The 18120-nt window shown below is 44.8% G+C and overlaps 1 protein-coding gene across 1 annotated transcript in view; it reads left to right on the top strand.

Annotated features, from left to right (window-relative positions):
• Positions 1–18120, top strand: part of CSGALNACT1 (chondroitin sulfate N-acetylgalactosaminyltransferase 1) — a 167475-nt gene that overhangs the window by 142958 nt on the left and 6397 nt on the right. Inside the window, exons 4-6 of the mRNA XM_028148744.2 lie at positions 75–176; positions 10107–10285; positions 11186–11280. Of these exons, the coding sequence (XP_028004545.1) occupies positions 75–176; positions 10107–10285; positions 11186–11280 (376 nt within the window). The remainder of the gene's footprint in view (positions 1–74; positions 177–10106; positions 10286–11185; positions 11281–18120) is intronic.

Here is an 18120-nt window from a genome sequence, read left to right as displayed (position 1 = left end):
AAATGGGTTATTTGCTTGGGCCTTTCCTGTTACTGTGGAAACAGATCCAGACATACACATGTTTTATGTTCTAGGGAGACATGCATCCAACAGGATGGGAGGATTCATCTCACCGTTGTTTACTTTGGGAAAGAAGAAATGAATGAGGTCAAGGGAATACTTGAAAACACTTCCAGGTAAGTACGACATGGGGCCGTAATCAGGAATCATGGTCACTGAGCTCATACACGTATCCAAGGCTAAAACTCCTATTTTTGTCTTATTTTCCTTAACACTATGGGGGAACTGCAAGGTTGGTTGGTTGCTGGCCGTGTGTAGGGGAAATCTGCCTGACACTGGTGCTCATTGTGCAGGGTGTTGTTGATTTTGACTTTGAGATAAACTGCCGTGAGCAGCCAGGGTAGGGAGCATGATTGGATGTCTTCACTCTCAGCACTGCAGGTTTGAGGTCTTTATGTCACAGAGTGGGAATTAGGGAGGGTACGGCCATGCAGGCAGCGCCATCTCAGCCACAGCTGGTAAGGTTAAGAGTGGTATCCATGCTTGGGTGGCATTCACTTAGCCAGTGGACTCACCCTTCTGATTTTCATTCATTATGCATTTTGAGAGATTAGAGGGAAGCAGGAAGTGATGACTGGAGCAGGATCCTTGATTAAATCTATTCAGTTGAACAGAAATTATTTAACTAAAAACTTTAGACTTAGGATTTATATTTATACCTCATTGATCAGTTGTTAGGGGAATAAACATGTTCAAAGACAGCAGAGATGGACTTTTCCCCTACAAATATACCAATATTTATTTAATAAATAAGCATCGATGGCATTTTCTACTAGTGAGGAAGCTGGAATGGTATTGCCATGCTCCCTTGTGGTTTGTTATGGAGGTTTGCAGGGTTTCAGTTGAGTAATTGGGGGAGGGGATGGGAGGTAGTTTCCCCGTAAGTGAAGCTTAGAGGGTAATAGTGGCAGAAATAGTCAGAATAGGTCCAAATTGTTAGAAATGCTCTTAAGCAGTGTCATGGGAATGAGACAGACACTCGAAAATGGTTTGGTGCATAGCCAATCAAAAAATGTGATGGGCAGGCACACATTCTCCTTTTATCCCTGACTCTTTGCGGCACCGTGCTCTGATTGGCTTAAGAGCCTGGCTTCACGTTCTGGCTCCAGTGACTAATTCAAGTGGGGTGGTGCAAAGGGGGTGGGGTTGTTCTAGGTTAAGCTACAAAATGGAGGTTTATACAAAAAGGAAATGGAGTTAGTATCTAAACTATACCTTTGACAGAAAAGACTTTTTGATTCTCACAATATGGCCTAAATATAAACAGAGCCTCTGTTTTGAATTTCTGGTAAATGGTAATCAGATGACAGTCAAAGGATAAGATTCCAAGATTGGGTGCACTTTGTATTTATTTTCACGCTTTGTTACTAATTTTGTATTAATGGGCACAAGAACAGAATGCTAATTATACTTATTCAATCATTCTGAGGCAGTCCACTAGCCAAATTTTGCCCACCACTTCTTTTTGTAAGTTTTGTTGGAATGCAGGCATGCTCATTTGTTTACATACTATTTATGGTGGCTTTTGTGGTACAGCTGCAGAATTGAATAGATGTGACAGAGAATGTATGACTCGCCAAGTGTAAACTCTCTCCTCTCTTGTCCTCTCCAGAAAAAGTTTGCTGAATTCTGTTTTAAATCAATTATGAGTTAAGAGTTTAAAACCAGTAACAGCTTAAAGCGATGGCCTCTGTTGAAGGGAGATCAAAGAGAATAAAATAGTTGAATATCCTAAATGTGAAATAGAAATATCTCAACTGCAGTGGGTTGCAATATCCTTTTCACCTCTGCTTAGGAATGGGGAGCATGAATTATTAGAATTCGTGTCCTCTGCACTGTGGATAGGTTTTAATGTCTCTGGAGTATCCATCCCTGGGAGTTGATCTTTTTAAAGTTTCCCAGATGATTCTAACACGCAGCCAGGATTGAGAGCCTTTGTCTGACAAAGTGGCAGTCCACCCGAGGGGCTGTCCAGGAGAGGCCTTGATTGCAGCCAGCTGCCCATTCCGAGGATTTTAAAAATATATATTTTTTTATTGATTTCAGAGAGGAAGCAAGAGGGAGAGAGAGATAGAAACATCCATGATCAGAGAGAATCATAGATTGGCTGCCTCCTGCAAGTCCCCCACCAGGGATTGAGCCCACAACCAGGGCATGTGCCCTTGGCCAGAATCGAACCTGAGACCTTTCAGTTCGCAGGCCGACGCTCTATCCACTGAGCCAAACTGGCTAGGGCTCCAAGGTAATTTTTTAATAGCTATCCAGGTGACCCTCAGTCCTGTTAGGTCTGGCACCTTCCCAGGACATCAAAGGATGACCAGACATTTGCAGATAGATACATATAACCAAATTTACCCAAGTCTGATGGATGATATATATGAAAACTTATATGAGAATCTTTTAAAATCATTTTTATCATTCTTTGAAGATGGTATAACTCTTATTCACATGCATCTTATCTTTGAATAATAATCATTATTATTATTTACGTGGATGATTTTGACTATTCTCGGCAATGTCACGAGATAGATGCTGTTAGCCCCATTTTAAAAACTCAGGCTTAGCGAGGTTGTTTAGACATTGTTGTGGGAAATACCCTTTCAAATGACTAGAATGCTTACGGTCTCTTATTATCAAAGGCATTTTCACCATATCAAATTATCTGACAAGCTAAATTCTCAATCAGCAGGTTGCTTGGTGAGCAAGGAATGAAGAGAATCTGATCAAGAAAAGTATCATCATTTGAGTGGTAGGGATCCTTTACTTAAAATGTTGAAAAATTTCTAGGGGTTAACCTACCCAGAGAACTTCATGTTAGAGACTGAATTGACCTCTTTAAAGAAAGAGGCGCTACAGAAATCTTGGCAACATTTATTGGAACCCCATTTTTCTCTGTGGATGTCCTCATTCTGTTAACTGGTGATATCTGCAATATTGATGTCACTGATGCCTTGGGGCCTGGCCTACACCCTCCATTGTGTTGCTTTGATCAGACCATCTCTCCTAGGAATGCCCCACTCTCTGCAGCCAGCCTGAGTCCATAGTAATCTAGATGAAAAATAAGAAGCTTTTAAAGTCATCTTTATCATTCTTTTAAGAAGGTCTAACTCTTGTTCACATGCATAATAATAATTATTATTATTTACGTGGAAGATCTTATTTAATATTCACAGCAACCTTCGAGATACTAGTAGATGCTACTAGCTGCATTTTAAAAACTGAGGCTTAATGAGGTTGTTACTCAGGCTGCCATCTGACACCTGGGAGAGCCAGGAACTGAAGCTTGTCTGTGAACTTCCAGGACTCACATCTTAAAATCTTCACTCCAATGTACTCCATCCTAAAATCCATAATTGTTAGTTGAAAGTAATGAGATATGAAATCAGTCTAAATGAAATTTATTTCATTTGGGTATCAGTATTGTGATTAAACTGCTCTAAATGCAGCTAAGTGTATATATTTTAAGAATATCTTTTAAAAATCTACTTTGATGACTGTGCAATGTTTTACTCACTCAGTTTATGCTCACTCACTTGAGCTTTACTTTTCAGTTGATTGCTATAAATCAGTGTTTTGAAAACTGAAGTTTGTGATTCATTAGAAGGTTGTGAAGTAGATTTATGCTCAGTATTATAAAATAATTGAAATAGAGTGGATAGAAGATATAAGTAGTAAGGATAAATATTGTTTCATTAAATTTTAATTTCTTTGTGTTTGTGTGTGTGTCATAATATATATTCCTTTATAAGGACTTTGGTAAAAATATTTACCAAAGAAAGCAGTATAAATCAGTTCTGAATATCTGATTGTTATTCCACAGAGTTTTCCATATTAAGCTTCAGTTAATCACAGGTTACAGCCTCACACTCCATGGTTCTCAAATATAAATGCGCTTTGTATAACCAGGGATGCTTTTAAAAATGCACATTCCTGGGACCCAGGCCCAGAAATCCTGAGTCAATAGGCCTGAGATGAAGCTTGGGAATCAACACTTAGAATGAGTTCCATATGTTGATGCGGGTGGTCCATGGCTCCCACTTTGAGAAATGCTGGCTGAGGTAGACATTTGCTTGGAGCTACACACAGTAAGTCCTCAATGTCATCAAGAGGATCTGTGACTGTAAGTGAAACATGTATAAAGAAACCAATTTTACCATAGGCTAATTGATATAAACAAGAGTTAAGTTCCTATGACATATCATCAATCTTCTATAATAATAAAAGCATAATATGCTAATTAGACCGGATGTCCTTCTGGACGTCATTCAGTCCTTCTGGACAAAGCCAGGGCTGTGAGGGAAGCCCGGGTCCTGGGTGCCACAGGGAAGCTGGTGCTGGCAGCTGGGGGAAGGAAGGCCTACTCTTGCACAAATTTCGTGCATTGGGCCTCTAGTGTTATAATAAAACAATGTTGGCCATAACAACGTTATTTGAGGATTCTTCAATATTTTGGAAGAGTTTTTAGAAGGATTGGTGGAATTCACTAGTGAAGCCCTCTGGTACTGGGCTTTCATTTGTTGGGAGATTTTTGACTACTGATTCAATCTGCTTGCTCATTATTGATCTGTTCAGATTTTTCTATTACTTCATGATTCAGTCTTGGTGGGTTGTATGTTTCATGGATTCAGTTTTCTAAATTATATAATTTATTAGCATATAATTACACATAATCTCTTGTGATACTTTGTGTTTCTGTGTTACTAATTGCAATGTCTCCTCTTTTGTTTATAATTTTTATTAATTTGAGTTCTCATTTTCTTTGGTAGTCTAGCCAATGACTTGTTAATTGTTTATCTTTTCAAAAGGAACTTGCTAAAACAGAGTTGTATAGCAGCCTTGTATAAGCTCAGAATCTAGAAAATTCTAAATTAATTGTTCAAAGTGCCTATTTTAAATCCTTTACTTCAGTAAGTAGAATTCATAGGCGATTTAATATTTAGGGCTCTTAGATTTAAAACTGTAAATTATACATTGAATACAATACTGGTTCCTATGTAAATTTTTAAGTGCTTTTTTAAAATGAAGGGTTGTTGTGGGAAGTGTCACATTAAGAGAATTTCCTTGCAGTGGTGGGAAGAAGTATGTATTAGAGTAAATCATATTAGACAGCAAGATCTTCCATCATTTTTTAATCCAGCAGTTCTGGGAAATGCAAGTCAATTAGAGAAATTAAATCTCCAGCAGAAACCCTAGCTTTCTCAGGTCATTATAACCTCAATCAGAATGATTATGTATAACTTGGAGGAGTCCCCATATACCAGACTTATTATATAAAAGAAAGGAATTCAATGAGAAACTCAAGAGTTCATCAGCCAATAATACAAGTCAAGAAGAAAAGAAGAAATAATTATGAGTAATCATGTGTCCTTTTGAAACTGCAGACTCTGATGCATAATAGGAAATCACCAAGTATAGAATGTAGTGCTCTCGTTCTACCATGAAAAATGTCCGTGCCTTATGAGACGTGCCGCGAAATATTACATTTCTTTGCATGGGTGAATTAAATATTTCAGACCAGATTGTATCTTATTTTCCTCAGCTCTCTTTTGTTCTGTTATTTATCTGTTTGTCATCTTGTTAAAAGCTTAGGTTTGTGTCTGTTTTTTTGGAATCTGTTGGTCAAGACTCTTTGTGGTGTGGGAGGTGGACTTATGTGCAGGGGCTTCTCCAGTGCCCACCTGAGGGAAGAAGGTGGCATTTTGGGGCAGCGCCTTCTAACAATGACAGATTTGAGGTGCGCCTCAGTGTTGCCCATTGATTTGGCTCTTGATTAATCTAGTGTTTATTGATCATCTACTGTGTCCCTGTGAGTACCACTTCTTGCATGGTGTCAGATCACCTCTGAAGATAGAAACATAAAGTAAGGCATCCCTGGCCTCTAAGGTTTAGAGCCTGCAAGGCCATCTTGTGCATGTCTACACAAAGCAAAGGCACAAGAAGGCACTGGACACAGGAGGACAGAGGCAGGACTGGGCGCAACGCCTGGGAGCCCAGAGAGGGGCTTTAGTTTGCAGCAAGGCATGAGAGAGGCAGTGACGCTTGACATGGGCCATGAAGATTAAGTGGGACTTTCACTGGAGTGGATGGAGGAAACGTATTCCAGGAGGGACCACTGAGCAGAGGCAGGAGGCCCCAGCCATGTCCATGCCATCAGCGGCCATCTTCTGGCTGGTCACTGTGTGGCAGGGGGGACAGACGGAGGACAAAACATCTTGATGGTCTGCATTTGGGGGTTGCAGCCTTGTGGCCATGTTGTGCACATTTTTAAACCCACAACTGCCAGACCACGTTGGGGCAAATCAGTGCTCTGCATTGGAATGTCCTTGCTTTTCATAGCTTGGCTGCCTCTTAATATACACTGTTTCAAATACTACTGAGCAAGGGGTGCTCGTATGCGAATCTTCTGCCCAACGAGCAGTGTTTCTGAGGGAAAATATGGGATGTGTTGAGGGAAGAGGCCTGACAGTCTTGCAGAAGCTGGTTTCTCTTTGTCCTGTTGCATCCTGTGCTCTGGTGCTGGTGCCCATGAGCTTGAGATGGGAGGAGGGCGTCCCACTTCCAGGTTCTTCTTTTTCTGGTGTTTCCAGCTCAGCCCTCTTCCTTTGTGGAGAACACTTGTTAATGATCAGAGCGCCTTCCCGATGGCAGGAGAGAAGGAGGGGTTCCCCAGATAACAGTTAATTATGAGAAGTGCCGGGGTTGAGTGATTAGGAGGAAGGATAGTACCATTATCCATCTGCAGCACGGTGACCTGGCAACCACTCTGGGAACCACAGGTGGATGACAACTTAAAGTTAGCCCTGGGCCTTCTCTAGTGCCCATGACAGCTGATGTGCTTCCCAGGCCATCAGTGACTCTGTCCCCACCCTGCCTCTGTGTGCACTGATGTCCAGCTCCCTGGTTAGGCCTTCAACATAAGGCCATCACATCTGTGTGCCATCAGGCCCGCAGCAATGATGCATGTCTCCTGCTGGTCAGCATTGGTCAGGGTGGATGAGGAGGCCAAGCAAAGCTGGGCCGGGCAGTGTTGCGTATAGAGGAAGGAGTGGGGTTTGGAGGGAAGTGGAGATTGCTGGTGCCAGATGGGCACTGGCCCCGTGGGGTGAGAGGTTTCTGTGTGGGCAGTGATTGGACAGGGATGGGAACTGTGTCCTGGGCCTTTCTGTATGGCCTTCAGACACACTGGAGTGGAGGTTTGAAATGCATATTCAGATTGGGTAGTGCCACAGATGTAACATGGATTATCTCATCCTGTAGAGAGATTGGATGAAGATAAAGGAAGGAGATTGCATAGAGATTAATGTTTTTAAGATTTTTTTTTAAAAAACGTTCTTCCAAATTAAGGTCATCTCAAACACTGGGAACAATGTTCTCCTTACCCCTTTTCCCAGTGACTTTGATTGACTGGCAAGCCCACTCCCCTCCCCACCCCCTGCTGCAGCAGAGCAGAGGAGAGCAGCTCAAGCCAGGGTTTGGAGAATTTTTGGACAGAACAACCTAGGTTAACTTGTGTATTGGGTGAGTCTACATACAAAATGACCACTCTCCCCTCTAAATTTCTAGCACTCAGCATGCACTCAAAGGTTGATCTTCTCCAGGCTTGTCCTCCCTCCAATGCTGTTACCTCAGTTTCTGATGCTGCCTTGTATTCTTATTTAAGTATTCAACATGACTTTTGTAAATGTTTGCTCTATCTATACAAATGGACTGTAAGGCTGTTAAGGGGAGAAATTCCTCTCCCTTGGCAAACCTTGCTTGCTGTTGTTTAAATATAAAGCATTTTTATATTTGAGCTCTCGAATGATAGATCCTGGAAGACCTCTTGGAGGAGGACACTGAATTATGAGTCAGATACAACCTGAGTGAGGACAGCCTTGCTGCTACCCTGCATTTGGGCATGTCGGTCCTCCCTGCCCTGCAAAGTAGCTACAGCTCACCCCGCAGTCTGGGAGGGTCTCAAAGAGCATGAACCTTGAGACAAGCAAAGCAAGAGACTTGCTCCTGGCTTTGAGAGAAAGATGGGTCTCAGGATGGCAGATGAGTCATGGGAGACCTGGAGACTCCATTGGATGAACAGGCAAAAGACCAGGCAGTGCCCAAGGGTAACACTTTCCAGAAAACTGAGCAAATAAGGCAGGGAGAAGTGAGTTGAGCCTGACTTATAGGAGCTGGGCTTTGGAACCCCCCAGGGAGACAAAGATGACTGCACCTGGACAGTTGGGGAGACAGGGAGGTAGCTGTCCTTCACTAGGGCCATCCGAGGACTGAAGAGGCTGCGGAGCACAACCACAGTTCTACTCACAGGAAAGATGAACTCGGCCCCCGGCTGGAGAAAAGAGTGAAGGTCAAGCCCTGAAGGAGAGGAGAGAGCCTCTAAAGGTGGAGCAGTGCTGAACTGGATGCACAGTGTACAGAAGTAGAATGTTAGAGTGAAAGGGCCTTAGTGCAATGAGGAAACGGAGGCCAGGGACATGAAGTGATTCGCCCCTGATACATTAGAGGCATAGCTAGCATTAGAATAATTCATCTATTTACATGTTTATTCACAAACATCTGCACTCACGGGGGCCAGGCGCGGTTCTAGGTCCTGGATCCAGGTTTCCTGACTCATCTGCCAGTGCCCTTCCCATCACCAGGCCTCCTGCCTTGATCTAAATCTGAAAAGCATGTCTGGCATCGGACTCAGACAGGTTGGGTTCACAGATTCCCAAGATAAAAACCCAAGCTCACTCCCAGATCTGAAAGAAGATGAGAAGTCTAGGAAGGGGTAGCAGAACTTGTTCCACTGATTAAATGACAAGATATAAGTACAGTTTAGCATTTGAAATGTTTATGACTCTATATTTGTGTTGACCTTTGCCCAAGTGGAAGATATACTTTTAAAAATGGAAATAGGTTTTTGAACTTGTTTTTGACTACATCAGGATTAGAGAGAAGTTGAGGGATAGGGACAGGCCAGGTATAGGGAGGGCTCAGATATGAAAAGAAGGGTGATGCCAGCGGGAAAAGGGGAATTTGCCAAGTGCCAGGCATCTGTGAAGGTAGAATTAGGAGCTAGAATAGGACTATAAGTGGTTCTCTAGTTCTTCCATATAGAAGACAGTCTCCATCCCACTAGGTACTGAATGAATTCCTGGAACTTGTGCGGAGACATGTCCCATTTCAGAAGGTCCTGCTGTGCCTGGGAAAGAATAGCCACATGAAGAAACGTCTTGGCTTCACTTCCCTGGGCCTGGGAATCCTCGCCTGTGCCAGCGACAGCAGTAGCTGATGCTTACATAGTGCTTTCTACTCTTGGCTGTGTTTACCTAACTAATAACTTGGTGAGACGGTTAAGGAAGGTGTTATTATTCCTATTTAGCAGATGAGGCAACTGAGGTTCTGGGAGGTTAATGCCTAGATCACAGAGTTAATCTAGGGAGAGCCAGGTCTGAGGCAGTTCTGGTCTTCTGAACCCAAGTCTGTCATTTTCCTTGTCTCGCTCTTCTGCATGTCCTGAGCGTGGGAAAGGAATCCAGGATTAGATCAGTTTGGGGATAAGCATATATCAGGACTATCAGGTCTGGCTCCTGGAGTTGAATACAGATGAGAGGATGCGAGATGGAGCCATTCCAATGGGATTTCATTTCCTTGGCCCAGTGGTTTCATTGGCTCAGAAGGTATGGAGATTTTCCTGGGTTTTGTTGACATAGTCTTCACTGGTTCAAGTTTTCTCCATCACACACACACACACACACACACACACACACACACACACACAAAAAAAAATATTCATTAATCATGACAGTACAGTTTTCAATTTGGGAAAATTACTGAGAAGCAAGAAATAAACTGGTGTTAAGACTTCACTAGGTGTTTGTTCTTGGTACCTTTAATCCCCATCTATTTCCTAAGAGTCTGGGTCATTCTGTAACTGCCTGGTAGTCTCATTGCCCTCAGGGTTACAAAAGAAACATGTCCGATGTGGATGGCCCTTGGTCATGTGTTTTCCAGGGGACTCTGTTGACCTGGGAAGCCTGAGGGACTGTGTCTTTATTCCCCTTTAGAGCTGCCAACTTCCGGAACTTTACCTTCATCCAACTGAATGGAGAATTTTCCCGGGGAAAGGGACTGGATGTAGGAGCCCGCTTCTGGAAGGGGAGCAACGTCCTTCTCTTTTTCTGTGATGTTGACATCCACTTCACCTCTGAGTTCCTCAATACGTGCAGGCTGAACACACAGCCAGGTAAGGGTGTGCGGAGTCTGCTCTTCTCTTTCTCTCCCTCCGGTGGCATTTGGCTCCCGCACTCGGGCATCCTTCTCTTCACAGTTCACTCTGCTGTCCTGCTTCTGACTCAGCCTTATTTCCCCCCAATGACAAAGGAAAGGAAAACCACCTGGTTGGATTTCTCCTTTGCTGCCACAGTGTGGGCTTGTCAGCCACCGTAATTCTAGGACTCCTTGTCCCAAGCTAACTTTTATAACTTCTTTTCCATTTTCACCTGGGAGGTCGGCTTTCATGAACATTCACAGGAGAAAGTGAGGACATGACCTGGAGAAACTTCCTGAAACCAAAGGGAAAGGAGTAGCTGTAGGTAGTTATCAAGGGAAGAAGTGAGCGGAGCAGCAGTAACTCACAATGTGAAAATTATTCTCATGGATTTTGACTTATAGGCAAGACTGGTATTCAGCTGATAACTACTGGAATGGGCATGTCTGTTGTTAAAATACTGAAACTCTTCAGATAAATGGATGAAGAGTAACTGCCCTGGGCTCCCTACGTCCACGCCTGCTGCACAAAGTCACCCCAGCCTCTGGCAACCCTTCAGACTTCCCCACAAGCCAGCAATTAAAGGGTTAATGTCTGGCAGGGCAGAGGGCATTGGGACTGTCTTTCACACCCACTCTCATTGGTTGATATCACAATTTGGAATATCACTCCTGGGCTAAGAGGCTAGAAATGTTTGAGAGTCTGTTCGTCTGATCTCCCTGGTGCAGAACTTGGAAGGTCTGTGTTAGACCTGAGTGAAGGGAAACGGAACAGTGGATGCAAATGTCTGGGATGCTTCAGTGGGTTGAATACAGATGAGCAAACCTAATGGTTTCATCTATTGCTTTCAGCAAATGTTTGTTTTCTGGTCCGCAGGGAAGAAAGTATTTTATCCAGTCCTCTTCAGTCAGTACAATCCTGGCATCATCTACGGCCATCACGATGCGGTCCCTCCCTTAGAACAGCAGCTGGTGAGTAATTACCCGCAGGTGCCTCTGTGGGACTGTTTCATGTCTTTCATTACTAGGGCAACCTGACCATGAGTACAGGTGAGTGGAAGTCTGCGGATTGAGTCCTGTATTCATTTTCAAGTTTGGCAGACGTTCTGGCCTTTGCTCCCAGGGCCTTGTTGATTAAAAGTGCTTGCAATATTTAAAAGTGGAAAACAAATAGGAACAGTACCTTACAGAAAGGTAATTTCACACCTTCCTGGTTTTCTTCTGTGGTTTTTGGAAACCAGTGTTCTTGCATTATGGATGCAGCGCATTTTCTCTTTATTATTATCAAATCCTGCAAGGTAAGAAAGGTGAGATTGGGTTCCCATTTGGCAGATGGAAACCGGAAGTCAGAAAGGGGTGGCTCACCCCAGGACACAGTGAGTGAGTCAGTGGGGGAGCAGGGACTAGATCCAGCACCCTCCCATCATGCTGTCATTCCCACATATCACGGTGACTGGGGTGGACATTAGCATCGGCAGTGTCACAGGCGGGTGGCTTCTCTGCTATGATCTTAGCTGCACAGGCGATGGATGGTGGAGCCACAAAGCCACCAAGGATCTCTGTAAGCTGAGTTGTCTCCATTGGTGGTGGCAGGAGTCAGTCTGCTTAGCAGAGAAGCAGGGCAGCAACAGGAAGATGAGACAAGCCAGAAGAGGGTCTCCGTGCCACACAGAGGCATGCCTTTCGGAGAATCAACTTCCTGTTCTTGTCAACTTGGGCTGCGATCTTTTCCTGTAGAGATCAGCTGGGCTTGTCAAGGTGGTGTTCCAGCTCAGGCTGGGTCTCAGGGGAGCATCTGACCTGGGGGCCGTCTGTTCGTTGCCTTGGGTAGCTCTGTCTCCTGTTTGAGGCAAAGCCACATTTCCTCCCATTGAGCTCCTCATAGGCTGGGAAGGAAAGCTGCTGTGTGAGAATGGACATGTGATAGGACCACGTCTCCCATGCTTCTGTGCAATGGGAGAGGAAAATGATTTTCATGGGAAATATATGTTGTTGTTTTTTTGAAAAAAAACAAAAAAAACAAAAAACAAAAAAAAAACCACTATGTTTTTATTCATTTCAGAGAGAGAGATAGAAACAGCAATGATGAGAGAGAATCACTGATTGGCTGCCTCCTGCACAGCCCCTGCTGGGGATTAAGCCTGCAACCCAGGCATGTGCCCTTGACTAGAATTGAACCTAGGACCCTTCAGTATGTTGGCCAACGCTCTATCCACTGAGCCAAACCAGCTAGGGTAAAAAGACGTGTTTTATGAGATTCTTTTGCAGGATGGATTCTGTGTTCAAGCTTCCAGAAGTAGCAAAACCTGTTTTTCCAGCCGTTTCCTGTGCCCCGCTCCAGTTAACCTCTGGCAGCAGATGTTCCGGAAAGTGTCGGCTCGGGTTCTTTCAGGCTGGACAAGCTCACGTCCTAGCACGGTTCCACCTGGGACACCAGCCACACAGGACAGTAATAATATAGTTTTCCCTTCCCCCAGTGAAATTCTAATACCCCGGATAGGGTGAATGGCTGTTTATGTACCATATGTACATATGTGCTTTGTACATAAACACAGAAAGAGGTTTCACTCCCCCAAAACCAATTTTTATCCACCCTCATTGAGACAGAAAAACTTCTTATTTCCATTCTGTAAGAGTTCTAAGCTTCCAATAGGGCTTGAGGGGGAAATGGGAACCAGGATATATTTTCCTTCAACCAATCAGAATAAAAGTCCCTTTGATTTTAAATAAAGTACCGCATGACATTTGACATCGAATGAGATTACGGTTTTTACTTTAAACTCCTAAAGACCTTATTTGCTTGCAAGGAATTCTTGTCATTTTGCAGGTTAGTAGGTTTATCCTGTATTACCATTCCTGCAGGGAAGCAGGTGTAAAGGGAAGCCAGAGGTATGAATTAGTGGTCAGGCCAGATTGCTGTAGCGACAGCTGGAACCTCTAAGTTATCCTGCAACCTTTAACATTTCCTAGACCACATAAGTTTGCTCTTTTGGGGTTCAGTATTTGTGACTATTTAGTACAACAGCAGTTGTCTGTGCAATGCAGGGGTCTCCATCCAAAAAAGAAATGTGCTGATTTTGTTCTTTACTGGGTGAGCCATTTTTTGAGCACTTGCTGCCTTCAGAGAACTAGTGTAGGTGTTAGTTGGGGAGGCAGAGAACTGAAACAGTTTTATGTACTCAGAAGTGATTGCAAGATAATTTCAACTACTCCCTTCTTGTCTATAGATTTACTGAAGATCACACAGACAGCTGGTAGCCGAGCACAGGCCCAAACTAGGATTTTCTTACTCTAGTGCAGAGGGAATAAATAGATTCACTTAGGGTCTAGATGAGAGCTGAAATGTAAAGGAAATGACCTGACAAAAAGCCCAAAGAAGAACATCAAACTACAGAAACTAATATAGAGATGGAATGTGGAGGAGCTAAGGAGTTATAAAATAAAAAGGAATGATAAACCTTAGCTGGGTTGGCTCAGTGGATAGAGCATTGGCCCTGGGACTGAAGGGTCCCAGGTTCGATTCCGGTCAGGGGCATGTATCTCAGTTGCAGGCTTGATCCCTGGCCCCATGAGGGTGCATGCAGGAAGGCAACCAATCGATGTGTCTCTCTCACATTGATGGTTCTCTCTGTCTCTCCCCATCCCTTTCATTCTCTCTAAAAAATCAAGGGAAAAATATCCTTGGGTGAGGATTTAAAAAAAAAAAAAAAAGGAATGATAAGAGAGGGATAAATTAGGAAAGATTTCCTACCAAGGGTTCATTTGGACTCAGTCTAAAAGTATATGATGCATGTATATTAATGCATTCTTGATAGCCTTCCTGGAATACATCAGTGTTCAAAGGGAGAACATAGATCCCGAATGTCACTGTAGCAAAAGTTATTTATTCTTGCCAACAAAAGGCAGCTTTTCCAGCAGCCCTGCAGATATGACCTCATCGTCAAGGTGCTGGTCATTACTTCTCCTGGCTACCAGTATTGGCCACTGTCATTGGATAACATTTTGTCTGCAGGCGCAAGCAAGAAACCAAACGTAGGGTATTTGCGAGTGTGTTCAGACTACTTGTTTCTCTATGTTTGAGTACAGACCATTAGTAGTAAGTGAAATCATGGGATTTTATACGAATATTTAATTTCTTGAGTTTTACACCTGAGATGAAACTTGCTGGTGCTTTAATGTAGAAACAGCTCTCTGAGAAAGGAATGGCTGTAATTTCAATAATTATTAACATTCCACTTTCCTGGCTCAAGCTTTGTTAGTTCTTGCTGGGGCCATGGCGGGAGCCTCTTACCACTTCTGTCTTTAGACTCCTTCCCTCTTCTGTACTCAGTCTTTCCTTCATCCTCTGCCAGAGATACATTTCCAAAATGAAGATTAATTCCATTAAAAACTTTTTTTCGTGGCATAAAGCCAGTGGTGTGCTAGTAAATGTTGAACAACCCACTCTCTGAAAGGGGAGGAAAAAGCCCAGATTCATAGCATTGGCCATTTCCCGTGGTGTCAATTTCCCCACCGAGGCCTATTCCAGGCTACCGATGTGATGTCGTTCAACACAGAGTTGGGAAGAAACTTACACAACCCTGGCTGCTATAGCATAGCCCTGATTCCTTGTTGGGATTAACTTTCCTCTACAAACTGACTCTAAAACTGATTACAGAGAAAATGTTTGCAAACCTCAACACCTGGCACAGGTTACCAGCTTGATAGACACCCAAGCCAGTCTCTCTACCAGGTGAGCACCCTGTTCAGTGCCCTCTCATCTCCTTCCATCTCCTCACCTTTTCTACTGCCCACAGTGCCTGGCATCAGAATCTGCCATGCAGCCCACCCATCATTTAAATCTGATGACTTTGTGCCGCTCTGTTTGGTGTGTCATGGTATGTCCTCACCCTCTCTCTGATTAAACCCTTACCTCTACCCGCCTCCAAAAGTATTTACCACTACACTGCATTTCACTTTAAACTCCTAAAGATTGCTGACCAGGCATAGTCTGTTTTTATGTATTTGGGGAGCAGATACTCACTGAGCACCAAGAGTAACGTTAACAGAGGCAATCCATGCAGTGGTTTGTAAGCCAGCACCGTGCCCATGTTATCTTGTGTTGTGCTCAGTGATACTGCATGCGAAGAGACATCATTATGCTCAGTTCACAGACAAGAACCTTGAAACTCGGAGGCAGAAGTCACTTGCCCAGACTGCTAAGTGGCAGGATCCGGGAGTGCAGGCGCCACCTGTGTGATGGAGACAGGGCTGAGGATGCCGAGGGGACTTATTCTTTGGCCTTAGTGTGCTTCAGGAGAGCACAGAGTTAGTACAAATCTTGAAGGGGGTGGCATTTGAGTCTGTTGTTAAGCCAATTCTTTGAAAGCTTTGGTGCCAGAATACTTTATCTTTCAAGAGATAGAAATGGTCACGGCACCGTGCCTTACCCTGGGCACACGGGTGCCATAGGCAGCCCCTGGAATCGTGCACAGGGTGCTCGCTCAGCCCTCGGGCACTTGCATACCACATGCGGGCCCTTGGAATCTTGCACGGTGTGCTCATCAAGCCTTCGGTACCGGAGAATGAGAACTGCATAGTGTGGGGTCAGGAGGCCCCCAACCGAGCCATAGAGGACCCTGAAGTTGGTATCTGTTGCTCATGACAGGGCTGGCTGGCTACTCACCCTGCATGGCCCAGTGCACAATGAAAGCACAGGGCCCTTGTTCAAAACTCATTAAGAATTTCAAGATGGGAACAGCAGAGCATTAAACCAGGCCTGAAGCCTCCTCACCAGGGGCCTGTGGACCGCACACAGCCTGCCTGCCTGCCTGCCTGCCTGCCAGCAGTGAGGGCAGAAATTAGGTTAACAAACACCATTCAGTGTTTCTGGTGAACGTGAGGCTGCTCAGACACAACCTCAGGTCTCAGGAGACTCTCTTGTCTTTAGAGGAAATACTCTGCCTGAATATATGGTACTTATTTTATTTTAGGGCCCAGATTGCATCATGGGCAGTTGTCCAAGTCAGTGCCATGAGAGCAGACAGGCGCTGCCTGCCGCCCCAGCCCCCGTGCGCCTGCAGGGTGGCCGCCTTCCCCTGTCTTTGGAGGGAGGTGCTGATGTATGCCTTGTGTTTTGGTCCTAATAGAAAATAATCACCCTGATCACATGAATCACCCACAGAGCGGAAGGTCTGGCAACTTCCTGTGGGAGGACTGTCCTTTCTGGTGCCTTTTCCTGCCCTGCGGTGCTCCGATGGGATCCAAGGTGGGGGAGAAAGGTGGTTCAGAGAGCTCAGAGGAGGCCGGCCCTGGATAGAAATTGTTAAAAGTGAGGATAGCACTTGAAAACAGGTCGGGAAATTCAGGACAGAAGGAGGAGATGTTTCTCTTTTAAAAGTCTAATCTCTATCTTAGGGCTTCTTCTTCCTCTTAGACATCACTGGTGTGTGTCTGTTCAAAGCTTGACCAGAACAGTGGCGCTCCTTATGCCTCGGGCAAAGGTGCTAAGAAGTTAAGCCCTCTGCTTAGACCCCAGGAAGGGGAAAAATGTTTTTGTCTGCTGGTCCAGAGTGACACAGTTCTGAGGGTTTTCCCACGGGAATTCCTAGGCCTTCGCTGGTCCACTCCCTGACAAGATTCTGGGCTTGGACCATGTGTATTTCCACTGGCTTGATGTTGTCTCTGCTCCTCATCTGTTCATCGGAGAAGTATAGCAGGTCCTCAGATAACTTCCTTTGGTTCAGTGTTGGTTCATTATAATATTAATGAGATGCCTGAGTAGGAACTCAACTCCTGTTTGTATCAATTAGCCTATGGTAAAATTGGTTTTGATATACATAATTGGGCTTGAAGTCGCAGAACCCATCAGTGATGTTAGCTGATGACTTACCGTATTTATTGAGTCTCGCTACGTGGGAGACAGTGATCTGGGTCCTGGAGACCAAGCTTGCGCTCACCAGAGGTGGTGGGTGAAGACAGTCGGCTAACAGAGAAACCAATACAACAGGGTGATTTCAGAGAGCCTGTTTATAGAGAACATCAGCCAGGTGATGGCGTAGTGTGTGACATGACTGGGAAGGGTTGACAGTGGCTGGAAGGGCCTGGATGAATGACTCTGAGCAGTGACACTGGAGCAGAGCCCAGGGGTGAGCAGGGAAAGGGTGAACCTGGGAGGGAGCTCTGCGGGTATCCAGCTGTGGAGACATGTCAGCTTGGCGCGTTCACGGGGCAGAACATAAAGGGTCTGTATATAAGGGGCATGTGAGCTGGGCAAGGCAGGCAGGGGCCAGGTCCCATGGGGCCTTTGCAGGCTGGAGGTTTCCCCATGGATTTTATTTTAATTGCATTAGAGAGGGTGCAATTAAAACCTCGGCAGGGCTTTAAATGGGACCGTGCTGTGATCTGATGTGCACTGGAGAGCCCTCACTCCCAGCTCGGCTGCTGGTCCAGGGCACCACTCCAGTTAGCGGCTCAGCACAGCTGGGGGTGGTGGAGCCTTAATAAGTGAACTCTAATAAGCGCACTCCATCTTGCCCTGACAGTATATGCTGTGGGCACGATCGATTCCCACTGAGGGCTACGTTTCAATGAGCTCTTCAGACAGTGGCTTGCCAACATTAAAGCCAGTGTTAATAAGTATTTATGTAGCTCATTCCCAGCTCACACATCCATTTGTTTCTGTCACCCTGTCTGCAGCTGCGGGTCATTCTTCACTGTGCGCAGGTTTACCAGGGACTGTGTCCACTCACCGCCCCCCTTGCAGTGGCTACTTCTTACCAACCCCACCCCTTTGTCTTTCTTCCCAAGCCCTGACCCATTGTTTGCCCTGTT

The sequence above is a fragment of the Eptesicus fuscus genome, chromosome 8 (genome assembly GCF_027574615.1).
Source record: "Eptesicus fuscus isolate TK198812 chromosome 8, DD_ASM_mEF_20220401, whole genome shotgun sequence".
Taxonomy (NCBI): Eukaryota; Metazoa; Chordata; class Mammalia; order Chiroptera; family Vespertilionidae; genus Eptesicus; species Eptesicus fuscus.
The sequence above is the reverse complement of the archived record's forward strand: the minus strand, read 5'-3'. Positions and strand labels throughout refer to the sequence as shown.